At 39.1% G+C, this 19,046-nt stretch overlaps 1 protein-coding gene across 1 annotated transcript in view; it reads right to left on the bottom strand.

Annotated features, from left to right (window-relative positions):
* Window positions 1-19,046, bottom strand: part of LOC134799151 (homeobox protein prospero) — a 136,566-nt gene that overhangs the window by 21,000 nt on the left and 96,520 nt on the right. The window contains exons 4-5 of the mRNA XM_063771558.1: window positions 10,287-12,791; window positions 7,719-7,880 (exon numbers count right to left, since the gene is read on the bottom strand). Of these exons, the coding sequence (XP_063627628.1) occupies window positions 7,719-7,880; window positions 10,287-12,721 (2,597 nt within the window). The 5' untranslated portion in view covers window positions 12,722-12,791. The remainder of the gene's footprint in view (window positions 1-7,718; window positions 7,881-10,286; window positions 12,792-19,046) is intronic.

The raw sequence follows: 19,046 nt of genomic DNA on the forward strand, positions 1-19,046 counted from the left end.
AAATTTAAAATAACCCCATCGGGCAAGTTTGCACCGAGCACCTCAGTTTGTAATTACGTTCGTGCGATTGTAGAATTACCCTCGCCCTTTCAGTTCTTTCAGAGATGTTATCGGGAAGGAAATGACCGTTTTCCGTTGTCCACAATACCGCCATTAGAGGACAATACTAATGGACTAAGTCCGCCATAGTGGACTTGGAAGGTGGATTTAAAAAAAGATTTATTCTTAGGATACACCGATTTTTTTAAGTTGTTCCATGAACATTCTTAAATTGGGGAAATAAATGAAACACACACTTAAATTACATTGTCTAGGAAAAAAAACCTGATTATTTTCACATTTTTAATTCGTCATTATGTCTCATACTAATTTGTCCTTTCTAACGTACCTGAATTATATGGTAATATTTATTGTCCTTCCTAAAGGACATCATACGTTTAGTGATTTTAGACATATTTTGCAACGTAACTAAGTTTTTCATTAATATTATCGTTACTTTAGATATCTGGCACTTGTGGAGATACGTTATCAATGCTTTTACCAAGTTCTCTATATCGCACTTAGATAAAGATAATACTAGCTTGAGATAGCACTAGAAAGCTTTAATATAAAATGTCGGTGATAACGGAGCTTCGAGTGTTTGCTAAAGACTACAATCGATATCGTACTTTTATGCCCTAACTAAATATTGGCATCTTGTTGACACGCACCTAAATCAAATCTGTTATACGGTCATTATATTACACACTCATGTGGTTAGTCAGTGTATTTGTCATTTTTTGTTTAATTTAAATACACGGCCAGGTGACTAAATTATGATTTAATTAAGGTATCTATAAACTTAACTCATTATTTTATGATGTCCATCTGGTGGTACAATTTTAATTTGCACGTGTAATCTATCTTTTTTAATTTTGTTTGTTGTAATTTAAGAGACGTTTATTTAATTATTGTGATTAACATAAATTCTGTTATATAATACAAGCTTAAATTCGAATAAACGGGAAAACCTTATTATTGCAAATAAACACTTTATCTCTGATATTTTCCTCTTTTGAAGGGAAAACATACATCTATTAATATAAATAAGTAAACCGCATAACTCGGTCGGTTTAAGATACAGCCGCTGACTAATACCCAATAATATTGAGTAGGTATATAAATAGAAATATAGATATTATTTCATCAAGTTTTCTGTTTCCCAACAAATGACGTCTTTTAAGGAAACTTTGCGAATAAAAGGGAGTTTAAATCGGTTTTAATATACAGCGATATACAAATATGTTTTATTCTAGGGTTTCCTGATTAAAAATATTAATAAGCAAGTTATTTCCTTAGTACCAGTTGGATAGTTATAATCTACAAGTAAATTAGATTTACGTCAGTGTAATAGAAGAAATGTGGTTCAGGATTTATTATATAAATATATTTTTTATAACTTATATCTTTTTTTATTTATAATTAACGTCAAACAAACCACAATATACTGAAAATTAAATAAAAAATACCCCGTTCACTACCAATGGAGAAAATAATTATGAACTCGTATAATCCATACGTTTGTGTACATATTGATACAAAGAAGGGTAACTTATCTGGCACGTGTCGGCCAGGTGACCCTTATCTCTGATAACGAGGAAATTGGCTCACAATCAATACATGGGATTTTTCCTACACTTAAGCTTTCACCCTTTTACTAGATTACGAAATGTTCCGTATAATGGACAAAGTCAATGTAGGGGTTAAATACCTACAAAGTTACCAAAGATTAGTAACATTTAAGCAGCTTCCAAATAATAATTCAGTCTTAAAATAAATTGTTTAAGATAAAGAAAAAGTAGATTTTTATTCTTACTTTTTGTAAAAAATATAATGTAACTAAAATAGTACCAAAACTATCATATTATGGTCTACGATTTGTAGCAGACCTACGAAATGCTACGACAGCTACGAAGAGGCTACGAGTGCTACACAAATGTTTAGTATAGAAGGATCATAAAAAAATATTAGCATTGGATCCAACTGACAACACGAAAGAATGAAATTTTTTGTAAAATTTGCTTTCACATACTATGGTTTCTACTCGTAGTTATCAATATTCCCTATACATATTTTGTGACAAATCGTAGAATATATTACGTAAATGTGGATTTTCTCTATTTCTGCTTCATCCTATAATTAACGTTATGTCATACATTTTCTAACATTTTACTTTATAATAACCGTTTAAGACAACCGTTTCCTTTTCTAATTTGTTTACTTACACGCAATCCAGGGGTGGCACCCCGCGTGTAAACAGGAAATAGTGAATTGACAACCCTAGCATTATTATTAGATTCCAACTACACAGATTGGGATTAATCAATCGTTTTACCCTATTAAAGGGGTAATATTTTACAAATTTAAGCTTGCATCTGGATATCGTAGAAACCACTCAATTATGAACTTTAATACAAGGGGGAAAAGAAAAAATATTATTTTGCTGTAGTTTTTAATAGTGTAGTTTAATTTGTAAGAAAAGGTGTTGGAACTAATCATTTTACGTTAGTCTTTAAAGTAACTTGTTATGAATGTAAATATGTTTAATCGAATAAAAAATAACTTTTTGACGGTCTCGATATAGATATCTGCTTTCCGGTGGTATGAGCAAAAAGCAATAAGTTGGGCGTAATCTAAATAGGCTAAGAATATGTTTTTCGTGGGTGTTAGACAAAATTGCCTTTATATGTAGATTTATATAAGTAGGTCGTTTTGTAGACATTTAAAATAAATAAATAAATATCAGGGGACACCTTTCACAGGTCAACCTAGCCCCAAACTAAGCATGGCTTGTACTATGGGTGCTAGGCGACGATATACATACTATAATATATATTTTCTTCTATATTCCAGTAATATATACTGTAACTGTGTCTTAAGTTAGTTTAGTCATACCTAAATCAGCAGTTTACTCGATATGACATATCAAACAAGTATAGCTTACTCCCTTCTGATAATTAATAGGTACAGTTAATATTTCATATATTTAGGTACTTCTTCTTCCTGTTTTGCGGATTATCATTTTATAAGCATGAGTAACACTGATAACAACAAAATATGCGGTTTTAAAGAAGTAAATTATTACATTTTTCGTAGCATATCCTTACTTGAAATGTATACAAACTCTGGGTTCGGTATTTTCCGACACAATAGTACATTGTGCAACATGGGGCATAAGTTGAATATTGCAAACGAGAGTAAGTTAAATCGCTCCGGCAAGCCGTCGCGATTTAACTTACTCTCGTTTGCAATATTATTACGCCCCGAGTTACACACAATGTTTTTCATCACACTTACGATACAAAAATTAAGTATATAGACAAAAAACTGTTAACTGTGGTGCTAGAAACTTCATAACTCCCTAGGGAGAACGCTTTTTCTATAACTCCCGCTAAACCTGCGCGCAATTCCACATTTACTGAGCGAGTGTGATGAAAATATGTATATCTTATAGGTACCTGGTTCGGTATTTTCCGTAACAAATATGTCTATCTTATAGGTAGGTACCTGGTTCGGTATTTTCCGTCACAAATATGTACATATATCTTATAGGTACCTAACTAAAGAAGGAAGTAAGAAAAACCCTAAAGAATCAGAAATAGCACGGAAAGTACAAAATGTAGTTAAGATACCTACTATTAATCATATGATGTTATTAGGTGTTGTGTTGTATTGCTGATTATTATTTTAATGAATTGTAATTCAATTGACATCGACGTAAGTACTGTGTACTTATTTTTAACCCTTTAACAAACCAGACGCCCTGGCATGATTTGAGTTCTCGCGCGCGAATCCATACTTGAAGTCGCGCTAAATGTATGGTCGACGGAATAAAAAAAATATATTACACAATTCAAGTCCTTTAAAGTCCTATAATTTGTGCGTAAAAAAAAAAAATTTCCGTAAAATATATTTACGTGTGACCTATAACCCATATATTAGGTCATTACCTATGAAATTGGCGTTTTGTTCGGAGAATTTCAACGAAACACGAATTTCCATACAATTAATTTTGCGGATATTTTTTTGATGGCTAATTCAAACCAAACAAAATTTTTCCAGTAATTTTTGACACCTTTAAGGTATGTTTTCAATATCTCCATTTCTTGAAAATTGGTACCATTAGAAAAATATAAGTAATTTTAATACTCGAACCGACAGGACATGAAAAGACCTATTTTCAAGGCTTAATTCTGAACACTTAAGGCGCTCTTATACTCGAGTTTTACGTTTTCAAGGGGGTGAAGCAGACGCGTGGTAGAACGGGCAGGCGGGCGCCCCGCGCGGCGCACCGCACCATTCCCGCGCAGCACGTCTACGTCCTTATTCTGATGACATCGGTATTCTGAATTGTCAGTTCCGGGATTTTTTCCGGCAATTAATGTTGAATAAGATTTATTAGCAAATTCGAATTTTGATGAGTACTTAATGAAATTAAAAATGGTAGGTAAGACGGTGAGTGTAAATAATTATTAATTATATACAATATATGTAAGTGTAAGTGTATACCGCGACAAACTGAGAATCTAATCAAATGATACCAAATTATTATGAGACAAAAAATAGTACTTACTAATAGACATTAAAAATGTAAGAGAGCTAGACCAAGAAAAATCTGCAACGATTTTGATTGTACACGCAGTGCAAGTGTTATTTTAAACGTCAATCTTCTATGAAATTATGAATAATACTTGCACTGCCTATGCTATCAAAATCGTTGTAGACTTGGTGTAACTCTAGCAGTCAATTTCGGGCAAGTAGGTAGTGAAAATAAGGAAGAATACTAGCAAAGCTAAGATAATTTGTGGGACTATTGAGTTATGCATAGCTCCAATAAGTACCTACATAAAATTAGCTGTCTTCACAAGAAAGAATTATAACAATTTATAACTCTAACTGTAATACTTACTATTTTTCTAATTTTGAATTGACGAGTAAAAGTCAAGCATTTAAAGATTGTAATGACAAAAAACACTTCTACTTCGACATTCGAGTTAGTTAATAGCTCAAGAAAATAAAAAAAATCTGCGGAAATAATTCGCATAATTTTGAAAATTGGCACAGTTATACCTTGTGGTGTCCAGATAACCATACTTAATGTCCTCGAGCTTAGCGGGTGTGCTGAGGGTGTAGGGGGGAGGGGGGGTGAAGGTCCCTTTTTTTAGTTTTTCGTAAATAACTCGTAAATGGTGGCCAATATAAAAAAATCTTATTAAACGTTAATAATCTACACACAATTTTGTACAAAAAATATTCAGTACACTTTTAGCAGGGATCAATATTTAAAAAGATAATAAAGAGAGAAAGTTAATTATATTAAATTCTAAGGTTCCTTGTTTTTATTTTTTCGTTAATAATTTGAAAAGTATGACTCATAGCAAAAAAATCTTATACATAAATAATAAACATAAAATTTCCTACAAGAAACATGTAGGACACTTTTCGCTAGGATCAATATTAAAAAAAACCGGGCAAGTGCGAGTCGGACTCGCACACGAAAGGTTCCGTACCATAATGCAAAAAAAAAAACGGAAAATAATGCAAAAAGAAAACGGTCACCCATCCAAGTACTGACCACGCCCGACGTTGCTTAACTTTGGTCAAAAATCACGTTTGCTGTATGGGAGCCCCACTTAAATCTTTATTTTATTCTGTTTTTAGAATTTGTTGTTATAGCGGCAACAGAAATACATCATCTGTGAAAATTTCAACTGTCTAGCTATCACGGTTCGTGAGATACAGCCTGGTGGTAGACGGACGGACGGACGGACGGACGGACAGCGAAGTCTTAGTAATAGGATCCCGTTTTACCCTTTGGGTACGGAACCCTAAAAAGACAAAGCAGCGTGTAAGTTGTTATTTATGTATAAGATTTTTTTTGCAATGAGTCATACTTTTCAAATTATTAACGAAAAAATACAAACAAGGAACCTTAGAATTTAATATAATTAACTTTCTCTCTTTATTATCTTTTTAAATATTGATCCCTGCTAAAAGTGTACTGAATCTTTTTGTACAAAATTTTGTGTAGATTATTAACGTTTTACAACATTTTTTGATATTGGCCACCGTTTACGAGTTATTTACGAAAAACTAAAAAAAGGGACCTTAGAAGTGATTATAATTGAATTTCCCGCGTTAATGTCTCTTTGAATATTGATCCTAGCAAAAAAGTGTACGAAATCTTTCTTGTAGGCAATTTTATGCAGATTACTTTTGTAATAGAATATGTTTTGCTATGCGCCACCGTTTAAGAGTTATTTACGAAAAACAAAAAAAAGGGTCTTTTAATATCAAATATCTCACTTCCGGTCAAGAATTCGATCAAGCAACCGGCAAATTCGGATTCAGCGGGGTCTAATTAGGTTAAAAAACCCGGTTGCCAAAAAGTAATACGATTTGCCAGTCGAAATCGATATTATGAAAAATATGACCAGTCTAAAATATTTGAATCCTGTATATCTATGTTTAAAAATTATTCAATTTGATTAATTTTATAGCCTTTTAAAATATGTTTACACAATTTATCAATCGTGACTGAATTCCGGATTGGTTAGATGGGTGTGTGCCTTTGCTGCCCCACTTGTTATAAAATGACAATATGACGGACGAATGTCTGAAATGTCACCGTATTTAAGAATTATTTTGCTTTTCTTCGTAAGCATGTTGAAAAACATTGTGTGTATAACATATTTGCATATTTATACTGTGATTACCCATTTTATGAAACGTCCGCTAAACTAGCATAGGTCCGACGCCGACAGTGGTCACGGGCGTACTGGCGTGAGGAATGGGCGCAAGGTATTGCCGCGTAGGGTGTAATTTAGTAAGCAAAATGTTGAATTCATCAAATGATGAATGAAAACATTAACGTTTCGATAAAAGGACAAGCAATAATGAAGATTTACTTAAAAGCTATCGACTGAAGTAAGTTTCATAAACATTTTCGTCGTAGTACTTCTAACATAAGGAAATAAAGACAGTGTTAGGCATGTTTTCAACTTAAGATTCTATCGAGAAAATTATGAGCCGTCGTGTTCCTGACAAGCAATAACGTAGTTCAAGGACTGAAGTTATACATACTAGAAAATAATGCATGAAATCCTTGTAAAAGTCTGTAAATATGGTGACAAAAAAGCGCATTTTACTACACACCGCGCCTTAACAATAAAAAATAACAATTAATTGTATGTAAAATCGTTGTTTATTGAGTGCACTGTAGTTTTATTGTAATTGTGTATGTACTTTTGTAAAAAAAAAAAAACTAGGATCAGACTTATATCTATGAACAAAAACGCCAATTTCATAGGTAAGGACCTAATATACCCAGAATTAATTTTTGATCTGAACTACTTGATGTTACAGGCTCGCTCTCCTACTAATTTTAATGTGTAGGAATGAATTTTATTCAGTGGGTCGAAAAGGACCCCATGGGCATATAACATTAAAGGGTTAAAAGGTATAAATGTACGACGAGATGGGCCAAAATAGCGACCGACACAGATCACCAGAGGCAGAGGCAGACCAAAAATGAGATGGCGTAACGACCTCGACTTGCGATTCTGTGGCTTCTGGCGGGAGCATGCACAAAGCCGTGACGAGTGGCGGAAGACAGGGGAGGCCTGAGGCCTTTACCCAGCAGGGGGACACAATATGAGCTATAAAAAAAAGAGACTTACCTAAAGTTGGAGAACCACTTGACTAGTTGAGCCGTGTTGTTCTTGTTGAACTTGATGTCGGGGAAGTACATCTTGAGGACCGCGGAGCTGGGGTACCGCACCCAGAAGAACATCAGTTTCGCCTTGCGCAGGTGCATCGGCGTCAGCGTTGACGAGTGCAGCGGAGTTAAAGGAATATTGAATGTTCGTTATAATGTACATTTTGTACAAGTTAGGGAATGTCCATTATAACATACATTTTTGTAGATTTTTTAAAATAAAGGACGTATCGAATATTGACTGTCGCCCGAAACGATGTTTTTTTTTCCTAATTCCTTTATCAAAAAATATCATTACAAATTCGTAAAAATCCCAACGTTCGCATTTTTATAATTGGTAACAAGGCTGTTACTTGTCGGTGATGTAAAAATGTACTAAAAAACCGGGCAAGTGCGAGTCGGACTCGCGCACGAAGGGTTCCGTACCATAATGCAAAAAAAAAACAAAAAAAAAAAGCAAAAAAAACGGTCACCCATCCAAGTACTGACCACTCCCGACGTTGCTTAACTTTGGTCAAAAATCACGTTTGTTGTATGGGAGCCCCATTTAAATCTTTATTTTATTCTGTTTTTAGTATTTGTTGTTATAGCGGCAACAGAAATACATCATCTGTGAAAATTTCAACTGTCTAGCTATCACGGTTCGTGAGATACAGCCTCGTGACAGACGGACGGACGGACGGACGGACGGACAGCGAAGTCTTAGTAATAGGGTCCCGTTTTACCCTTTGGGTACGGAACCCTAAAAATCATATATTTTACAGTTTACGTATACTTCATATGTATGTATATACATATACATTTGCCAATAAATCATCAGTAGGAAGAAATTGCGTGCTTTTAAGGCAAAATGTATGAGAATCATTCAGCTGAATGATTTAAAATAGTAAACGTTCATCACAGGATGTGGTTTAATTAAGCTTTAATAGTTCTACATTACTTTTTACCACTTTATATTACCGTGTAGTTATTTTTAAATATTTGTATAATTAATCATTTGAGTGTAATTAAATCTCTAAGTGGCATTTAAAATATGTTAATCAGTTGTTTGTACCGACCCCAGATAACCCAAGGCCATCGATAGCGATCGTTATAATTATATCGCGTGGATACAATTAACGAGGCTCACGAAATAGCCATAGCCACTGTAAATTGATTACATAATGGTGGCATTGCGCAACTGTTTCGAATTAATATAAAAAAACCTTAAATAATCTTGAGTTTATCGCATAAGGTTAAATCTATAAAAGTTTTATACTCTTTCACCATTTTTTTCTATAGAAGAAAGCAGCAAATTTAGGCGCAAAGATTTGATTACCAATTTAAATTTTGAAATTCGCGTCTTTTTCCTTATACACATTTTATAAAAAAATAAGTCTAGACAAGATTGTATTTTCTCAGTCAAATAATATAAGTATAACAGATCTTGTAGGACTGAGTATTTTGTGTAACGTAACATTTCTTCACGCCAAGGCCGGTGCGTGCGTAGTTCCTTAGCGCGGTTAAATCTGATTATATGGCCTATCCTGTATCGTACTGATGAAGCACCACAAAGACCTAATCCATTTGCATCTAATCTTATAATGTGCCTTAGCCCGTTACGGGCAATGGAGGATAAACTATTTTATACACAATACATTTATATCTAATTACAAAAAAACAAGGTGTTGAGATTTTTTTGCACTCTAAATTCAGTCATATTTCGATGTCTTTAAAATATTAAAATGGCAATTAGAAAGGCACAACATGTTGCGTGTCTTAATATAGGTTTTTTTTTGTTTTGGGAGTTTTTGGCAATATCTAACTTAATATGTCCTTCATAACGGACATTTAGGCTTTTAAGAAATATTAGTGGTGAAATGTCTAAATTTATTTGTGAATTAGAGTCTTGCTTGAGTTTTTTAAAGCATCAATATCGTATTGAGAATTAGCATTGCCTTTTCTAGCGTGCTAAGCAGAATTGAAACTAAATTAAATTGTGTGGGAATCGTAGAATGCGCGTAACCGCAGCATTTGTGGGGTTACCGAGCTAAGTAGGAAGCGAAAGGTTAAATACCTCGTGAAGAAATAAGATATTACTATGTATTTAGAGTCGAGTTTCAGCCGGCGTTTTGAGGAAATTATAACGATAAATATATGACTAAATATTTGAAGGAAAACAGGCTAAGAAAACCGCAATCTAACTTTAATCAGAAGGATAAATATTTAATGGTAGGTAAGTACTCAAGTTTGAAACAATTAATGTATTTAACAAGTATTGAGTTTTTTTAAGGGCCTAACCGTTTTTATTAATTGTACGATTGACAAAAGGCTTCTAAATGATAGTTGTGTTTATTTAGTCTGTTATATAGCCGCTTTTAGACAAACTACTCTTGTGAATTGATGGTCGAGTTTATAGCAATAAATAAATACGTATTTTTCTTTTCTAGTGAATAAATTTAAGGCTTCATAGTTTCTCGTATAGTGACGAATCTTTTATCTAAGATAAACTTTCTTGCTGTAAATGCTTAAGAAAGATACATGGTTAGTATGTTTTGTTCTATTTGAAAAGGATATAGTAGGCTGAACTCCGTCGTAAGGCAGGTCTGTAGAGTTGCAGTCTGAGTGAGGATCTTGAGCGTCCATGTGGGGGTGGTGCGGCATGGACAGGTGGTGCGGCACGTGCGCGTGGTGGTGGCGCAGGTAGTCCGGCGAGGAGTGGTGCGCCGCGGCCAGCAGCGCCGGGTGCAGCAGCGCCGGCGCGTGCGGCAGTGGCGGCGAGTCGCGCTCGGGCGCCGGCGGCGACCGCGCCAGGCCCCCGCCCGCCCCGAAGAACGGGGAGTAGGGCGAGAACACCTGGCTCTCGTGCAGCGACGGGTTCGGTATCGCCACCGACGTCGGCAGCGCCATCCCTCCGTGGTACGGCCGCGGCGATGGCGACTCCGGGAACTTGCTCTCCGGTGAATGCCCCACGCCTTCTCCCAAAATCCGGCTGACGGTGCGGGGCGTTATCCGCGTGTCCGTCACCTTGTGACGCTTCTTCTTCGGCGTCACGACGAGGCTGAGCGCCTCGTTCTGCTCGGGGTTCGGCTCGCGCTCGAAGTGGCCGTTCATCGGGTACATGGCGCCCATCGGCTTCGGCGGCGCCTGGAACATGCCTGTCGGAGGCCGCACGTGAGAGCCGTGTCCGGGCCCGTCGCCGTGGAGCGGAAACGCTCCGGGCGGCCGGGAACCGTTTATTTGATTCATAAGCATTGGGTTATGCGTCAGAAAGGGCATGCCGTTCGGCGGTGGATGGACGGGTGGATTACCTGGCATCGGTCCTGCGGGTCTCTCTGGGGGTTTCGGCTGCGGAGACTTTCTTTCGAGCAGTCGCGTCGCCCGCATCAGGTCCTTATTGAGCTGGTCCGCTGCCGCCGCCGCCGCTTCCGATTGCTTGCCCATGATTCTGCGTTGATGCACGAAGCGAGTCACGATGGAGTCGATGAGGCTCGTCAGTGACGACGTGATTTCACTTTTCAAGACATCCGCTAGACCTTCCAAGTCGGCACCAGTGACGGGTCCGACTGAACCGGCATTGCTACGTATTGCGTCTAATCTTTCAGCTAGTTCTGAAGACAAGGGAGGCTTGGGCGTCTGGCCGAGTTGCCGCTGCTGAGGAGAATGCTGGTTGGACCGTGGCCTCTGCTGCTGCATGTTCTGTTGCTGTTCAGCCGCTTCTTTCATACGGGCCTCTTGCTGTTCTAGGAACAGCTTCTGGCTGACGTTGAGGTACATGGCGGCAGCATTGTTGAGCTGGTGCGGGTGTGGGGGGTGCATATGGTCGGGTGGGAGGTGCGGCAGCATGGGCAGCGTGCCATTGAGTCCCGGGGGGAAGTGCGCTGCCGCATGTGCGTGCATCTTCGCACTCATCATCTTGCTCATAACCTGTGACAGCATGTTTGGAGGAGCACTGGTCGGTATTGGAGGCGGGATCTCTTTCACTGGCGAAGCCGGCTCAGATTTAGGAATGGGATCTTCCGTCTGTTCTACATCACTGCCATCGTTATCGGCTGTTTCGGAGTCCTGGCCCATTCTATTGCACAACTGCACATATTTCTCTTGCATTTCAGCTAGTTGTTCTTGCATAGTTCTAAGTTGTGATTTTAAAGCATTCTTTTCTACTAACTTTTGTTGTATAGGGGGCCGGTCGCCGTCGTCCTCCGAGTCGTCGGACACGGTCTGCGCGCTGCTGCCGTGGCTGGTGCCGTACCGCTCAGCCGCACCGTCGTGCTGCTGCGGATGGTACAGTTTTCGCTTCTTGCATCCATTCACTTGTGGCTGCGGGGCGGGGCTGGCGCGCATGGTCGACACAATGTTCTCAACACGGGCACGTTTCACATCCTGCGGCCGCGGGGAGGAGCGCTGCGCGTCGCTGTCGCGGTCCTCGGGCTCCGACTTAGGAGCCAGCAAGGGTTCAGACGGGGGTGGCGCGGGCGGCGGCGACGTTCGCGAATCACCGGCACTGTCCAACGCGAGCAGAGCATCGTCGAGATCCGGCCGGGAATCTCTGGAAGTCGGTCGCTCGGGCGACCGCTTCTCATTCTTCGGTTCGTCATTGTTATTATTCGCTATCACGTTATTGTTGTCCGGTGAGAGCCGCATGAGTTCCTTGCGGCTCTGTAGAATATCTCGCAGCACTCTGTGAGCGATGCCACCGCCGGCAGCCTCGTCGCTGCCGTCTTCCTGTTTAGGCGGGCGTCCGAGAAGCTCGTTGAGCATCTCGGCCTGCGCGTAGCCGGGGCCGAACAAACCGAAGTGTTGTCGGCCCTCGAAAATGGCGCCGTAAATACCGCCACTCATCGCGGAGCGCGCGGGCGCGGGACCGTTCGTCGCGAGAGTCGAGTAAGAATTGCGCGGCTCGCCGGCGTCCACGCGCTGTCTGGCGCGCTTCTGTTTCTTTAGGAGCTTATCTGAGTAGGGGGTATCCTCCTCCTCCGATGACATGACGCGCCGCGATTGGCCGAGCGGGCGGCGGGCTGGGCCCCACCGCGCTACTTGCGCCGCATTGCCCGTTCTGTAAGAGAGGGGAGCGATGAGCACCTGCCTTGCGACGCACGCGCACACAACAATGTCTTACTTTATAAAAGGCGTGCAATATGCATTCGGTGTAGAATTAGTATGATTATTATAAGTATTAAGTCGAATGCAAAGTAGCAACGTTCCAATAGTATATTCAGTAACCATCCTACTTAAATAAGTGTAATCTAGATTTTTGAAGCAACTTAAAGAAAACATTATTTTTTCTAGTAGGTATAGGTATACCTGTATACCTACAATATACGGCAAAATATGCGGCTTAATAATATCGAATTAGTAAATTCATTTTCCTACCAATACCAACAACAAATTACAGTCATTTAGAAACTGATATAATCGAATCACTAATATTCTCAAATAGTTCTTACATCGATCGTGGTTAAATTTAGAAAGATTCGATTTATTATCGAAGCGATCTAAACTGGCCGCTATCGATACCAATTTACATATAAAAGTTCCAATAATTCTTAATGACTTGTAATTTGTAATACACTAATACCTATAACAAAGTCTGTGCGGAACGAGTCGTAGAATGTATGGACATTCTACGACTCTTCTCTTTCCGCTCAGACTCTACAACTCAAGGAAATAACGAAAGACTGATGAACTACTACTTATCTATATAGGAAAACGGGAAAATTACTTTGAAATAGGTACGAGACAAAACTACGAGTAAGATATAAATATTTATTTTAAAGATTTTTTGGATTTTCTAATAAGACCGAGTATATACCTATTGGAAGTAGGACCTACAGTTAAAGAATTGATTTCTGTGTCTTGTCGCAGTGATAATTAATATGAAAGTTAAGGATCTCATTCCTGCTAAGGTGACGTTAGGATGTCAACAACTGCTGCATTGCTGTTGCGACATTACTGCTGCGGCTTTGACGCGGGCATTGTATATGTCAAAATCCTTGACAAAATGAGTGACAGATTGAACGTAACGCAGCTGCAGAGGGCCTAATACCGCGAAAACCGAAATTCGCAAATTGCGGGGATCTTTCTCTTTTACTCCAATGCAGGCGTAATAATGGGGGGGACAGAGAAAGATGCTCGCAATTTGCGAGCTTCGATTTTCGCGTTTATAGCCCAGTTGCCATCCGAATCACCTTTATCAGCACAGAAATCAATTTCCTTGACTATACCTAGATTTGATTAAGATAAGATTATCTAGAAGAATAGTAAACTCAGTATTTATTACCGGTCAAACAAATTCTGTCACTAGAAAATGGCTCGAAATTCAAATTTATCTATGGAACGATAACTCTTCGCGCCTATATTTTTAGTGTTCCGTGCCAAACTATGTTCACGGAACACTTATGGGATAACTTCGGTTTTGCAAATTAGTTATTTTCATTTGTCGCTCTTTTCTAATGACGAAAATGGCTTGACTTGACAGACTATATATTAGGCATTTTTTATTACCTAATGATGCATTAAATCTTAAAAACTATAAAAAATATTCACCTAAGTGTCTCTCGTGCGTGTAAAAATGAACGACCAATGAGAACCACAGTATGTGTTAGGTAGGTACGTAGATGTCAGATAATAACGGACACACCTAACAAAGCAGACATTAATTCCTTTTGGAGCGTGACTCCGTTTGCCAGTGGACAATGAAGCTAAAAATGTCAGAAATAATTCTGTGAGACACGCGGTGATTCCGTGTTTCCACTACACTTTATTTTAAATCCTAGGTACGGAAAACCTAACCAATTAAGTATCTACATATCTAAAGTCCAACATATCCCAATTAAGGATGACTCACGCTGGACTGGGCCGAGCCCGAGCCGAGGCGTCCGTCATGTCATTTTCTATGACGGCTGATCGGTGATCACGTGGTGCTTTCCATAGAAAACGAAGCGCCGGAAGCTCCAGCCCGGCCCCGGCCCGGTCTAGCATGAGTCAGCCTTTATGGCCCACAAGTTCCACAAACAATTAACTTGAGTATCTTTGTTTAGAATTGGGATGACCCAATTGTGGGTCCAAATATTTTTATAAATGAGAGAATAATCCAAAAAGAAAATTGGTATCGACACTTAACCCCTTACTGCATGTAATAATTTCTTTTTTTAATTTGAACTTTAATAGCTGTCAATAGAGTCGAATATCATATCCGCTATATATGGCATTGTATGCGGTAAAGGGTTAATTATGTAGGTAAGGTGCATTGGGCTAACTTCGGAAGCGAAATAATTTAATAGCCGCATGTTGTTGCAATATTTTACTTTTGTAGTCTTGGCAATTTTTATATTCTAATTAGATTTCATTCTTATTAAGTACTCGTTTTCTATCCAACTATTTTGTTTGCACAATAACTTTAGATTACGAAGCATAAAAAAATTACCATATTTTTATACCTACTGTAAACGTGTTTAAAAAAAGTAACTCAGGTATATTTTCTGATCTAGTCCTGTAGGCGTTTTGCGTACGGTAATGTTTTCTTATCCGTTGGTTAAGTTTTATCTAGTCGCTTATTGACAAATCCGCCCCCAGCCAAGCACAGAAAAGATAAATAAAATCCCCGCGTTGACAAACGGGCCAATGCGAACGTTCACTGACATCAGAATTATGTCATTTAGTTATTCGCTCTCGTACTTTTGTATGTATGTATTGGTGCAAGTGAGACGCACGATAACTGAATGACATAATTTTGATGTGACACAGTGGACAACTGGACATCCGCTGCGCTTTGATTACAGCGAGTTGATACTTAATAGGATAAGTACCTATCAATGAGATCATTATAATGATGAATTTTAAAACAAGAGGCTTACTTTTATATATTTTTAATAAAAATAATAATTCCATATATATTCAAGTCAATGAATCTCGTTGATTTTTTAGGGTTTTTGGATAGCGGTTTTAGTTACAAACAATAAAGAAAATAAGAAAAAACAATGCATATCATACCTATATTTTTCTCATGATCTACCCATCACTTTTAGTACAAGAGTGGACACTTTCCTAAAATAGACCATTGAAAAATTACGTGACACAGTGGACATATTCGACTGAAAAACGTGTCGCAGTGGAAACTCCGTCATCTCGCGTCTCTGGCAACATCCGCAATTTAGATGACAATGAGATGGTATCAATGGGGCTGCTTCCGATGGCGTGACCGGCCACTTGCGACCGCCGTCACGGGCTTTGCTTGTGTTGCTGAACAACATCTCATTTAAAAAAAAAACGCATTTCCCATATCCAGATCCCATAAGTGTTCCGTGAACAAAGTTTTGTACGGAACACTAATAATATTACAACTAGGCTCCGCCAGTGGGTGGACACTCCTTTTGGGCTTTCTCGGCTCCGTTCGGCTCAACATTGCTCCGAGCAATTATTACGGTTGACACAATTTGACGTCCCTTTGCGTGCACGATTACAGATAAGATAATGACTTGAATTTTGACAATCCTAAATAGCCGAAAGGGATAGTGCGATACATTAGAAAGGGACAGCATGATTCGTTCCTGAATCGTTGTCAAACTTCGGTTTTGTAGGAAGTGTCCTTTCTGTACGGTAGTACCTACTATTATTTATTCTGTGGCTCCGCAACTAAATTATGAATTACAATCTGCGTACTATTTTTGTCCGTTTTCCAAAAATACTAATTTAACATATTGCCACTACATTTCTCACACTACGCCTATTACCAGCAAACGAGCAGTTACTCTTAGATTTATGCGAAAAACGGCATTCTTTATCCCCATACAAATATGACTCACTTTAGCTCAACCAAATAATACCATCACCATCTAACTATAAAATACTCGTAACATAATTCATCGCGTCAATGAAAAATGAACTTAAATCGCTCAAGTTTAAGGTCTAAATTAGGGTGTAAGTCGGTTGAAGTATACAGCGTGTCGAGATAGTGATTGTAATGAACTTTGCCTGTAATTTGTGGTCATTTCGGTGGAGATTGAACAAAATGGCCGGTGGAGCGTCTCATATTGTTCCGGTGTTTCCGGTGCTTTATGCTCAGGTTTCTATTAAGGTCGATGTACTGGTTGCAAAACACCTATGGAAGGTAACTAGCATTTCAGGTTGAGGATAAAATTCATTAAATTTGCTTATTTGCTTTGTGCAAGACTGTGGGGCCGCCCTAGTGCCGCCCTAGTACTCCTATAGTAAAAATAAACAAACAATTTGTAAATTTTCGGGTATTTATAGATGGTCAAGCAAATCTTGTCAGTAGAAAAAAGCGCGAAATTCAAATTTTCTATGAGACGATATTCCTTCGCGCCTACATTTTTCAAATTTGCCGCCTCCAATAACAAAACCGCCTGGATCAGTCACTGAATGACCTGACTTTAACCTAAATTATATATAACCTACCCTCAACTGGCATAAGGAGCCATTTATGGGTAGATTTTGTTGGTGACGGACATATTGATTTTTTGACAGTCGGCAGCTGCTCTATAGTATGAAGATGTCTCACAAAAGTTCCTATTTTGACCATGTCTTGCGCTGGCGTCGCTTGTATTTACTCCACCACCAACTTCACACAACCATTGATATTGCAATGTTGATACTACGAGTATACTTACCGCAATACCAACTGGCGACTGAGATCATAATGCTACCTCCTTTACCCTTGTTAAGATCAACCAAGAGTGAAAAATATGACATTATGACCTGACTCGCCACTTAGTTTTGTGGAAAGTACCTATAGTTAGATATATTATCATTGCCTTGTTATGAACTTCATAAAGGCGGTTCCTTCTGCCGTTGCTCTACGCGAGAAAATTTCCTTCTTCACCACTTTTTGGATGGTTGGCAGTAGAGATGGGCCGAATATTCGGTATTCGGCATATTCGGCATATTTTTCAATGTTCGTATTCGGCCGACGAACTGCCGAATATTTACCGAATAAATAAATGTTTTTTTAAGGCGTCCCCTAGCTGACGCGTGTGCGCTTCGCGGTCAGACATGAGACGGTTCCATTTCTTTTCATAAACATTCTCGGCCGGTCCTAAGGGGAAAAGTCCAAAACATGCGCGGAGTGCAGATCGCGGACCTGTATGAACTTGTTTTCAGCGTGTTTGGCAGTTTAAGAAAAATAAGAAAAAAAAGTTAAAAAGAAAAATTCTAGTTAGTAAGAAAAATGTGCATGCTTCTTCAAGTGAAATGTACGCATCAAAAATTACTGTCCACCTATGTTCATCACTACATTTTTGTAAATAAATATCTTTATCTTTTAGTCCAACCGAATATTCGGTACGGTATGATCTGAAACGAACATTCGGCCGAATATTCGTATTCGGCAAAGTCCATATTAAGCCCATCTCTAGTTGGCAGTCCTCAAAGCGCGTTAAATAAACTTCCTGCCTCGCACAACTAAACTGTTGAAAGTGTTGAATGAACTGTCGGTCGGCCGCCCGCGGCGTCTTAAGGGGCCCACTGATTAACAGTCCGCCGGACGGTATCGGCCTGTCAGTTGTTCGGAACTGTCATTTTGTTCTAATTGACAGGCCGATACCGTCCGGCGGACTGTTAATCAGTGGGCCCCCTAAAAAGACCGGCAACGCACTTGAACCTCTCGGTTGTAGGTGTCCATAGGCAACGGCTTCCCTTCAGACAATTCATCTACTCGTTTATCTGTTAGAGTCGGCGAGAAAACTTGTATTAAAATTAAGTTTTAATGTCAAAAAAACATTGCTTAACACATTCAACACCAAGAACCCGACTGTCGGGTACACTGTTCGTAGCGACTACGCGCTACATACGACGAAACCGTGGCTACGCGCTACGAGCGTAACCCGTAGCACTTAGTGGTATTGAATGTGTTAAGGTGCGGAATTTAAAACGGTGTAGCCCCAGTGTGGCTACCAGTGTTGGCCGAAAGTTAATGCAAATTGAAAATGCTGGCCATTAACCATTATAAATTGAATCGTAAACTGTAATCGTCCGTTACGGTTTAAGGTTCAATTTATAATGGTTAATGGCCAACATTTTCAATTCGCATTAACTTTCGGCCAACACTGGTGGCTATAGGGTTGCCAGATGGTCGGGATTTGGCGGGATTCTCCCGATTTTTAGGAAGTGTTCCCGATTCCCGACAAAGTGTTAAGTGTCCCGAAAAACAGCTTCTCGTTATAAAGCAATAATTTCAAGTTCCGAACTGTCGTCGAGCGAGCGAGCGACCCGCGTCGAGCACGAGCGCGCGCGTTGCGAGAGACCTGAGCTGACGTAGAGCCAATAATGTAAAATATCGTTGTTTTTAATACAA

Source organism: Cydia splendana, chromosome 18, assembly GCF_910591565.1.
Source record: "Cydia splendana chromosome 18, ilCydSple1.2, whole genome shotgun sequence".
Classification (NCBI taxonomy): domain Eukaryota; kingdom Metazoa; phylum Arthropoda; class Insecta; order Lepidoptera; family Tortricidae; genus Cydia; species Cydia splendana.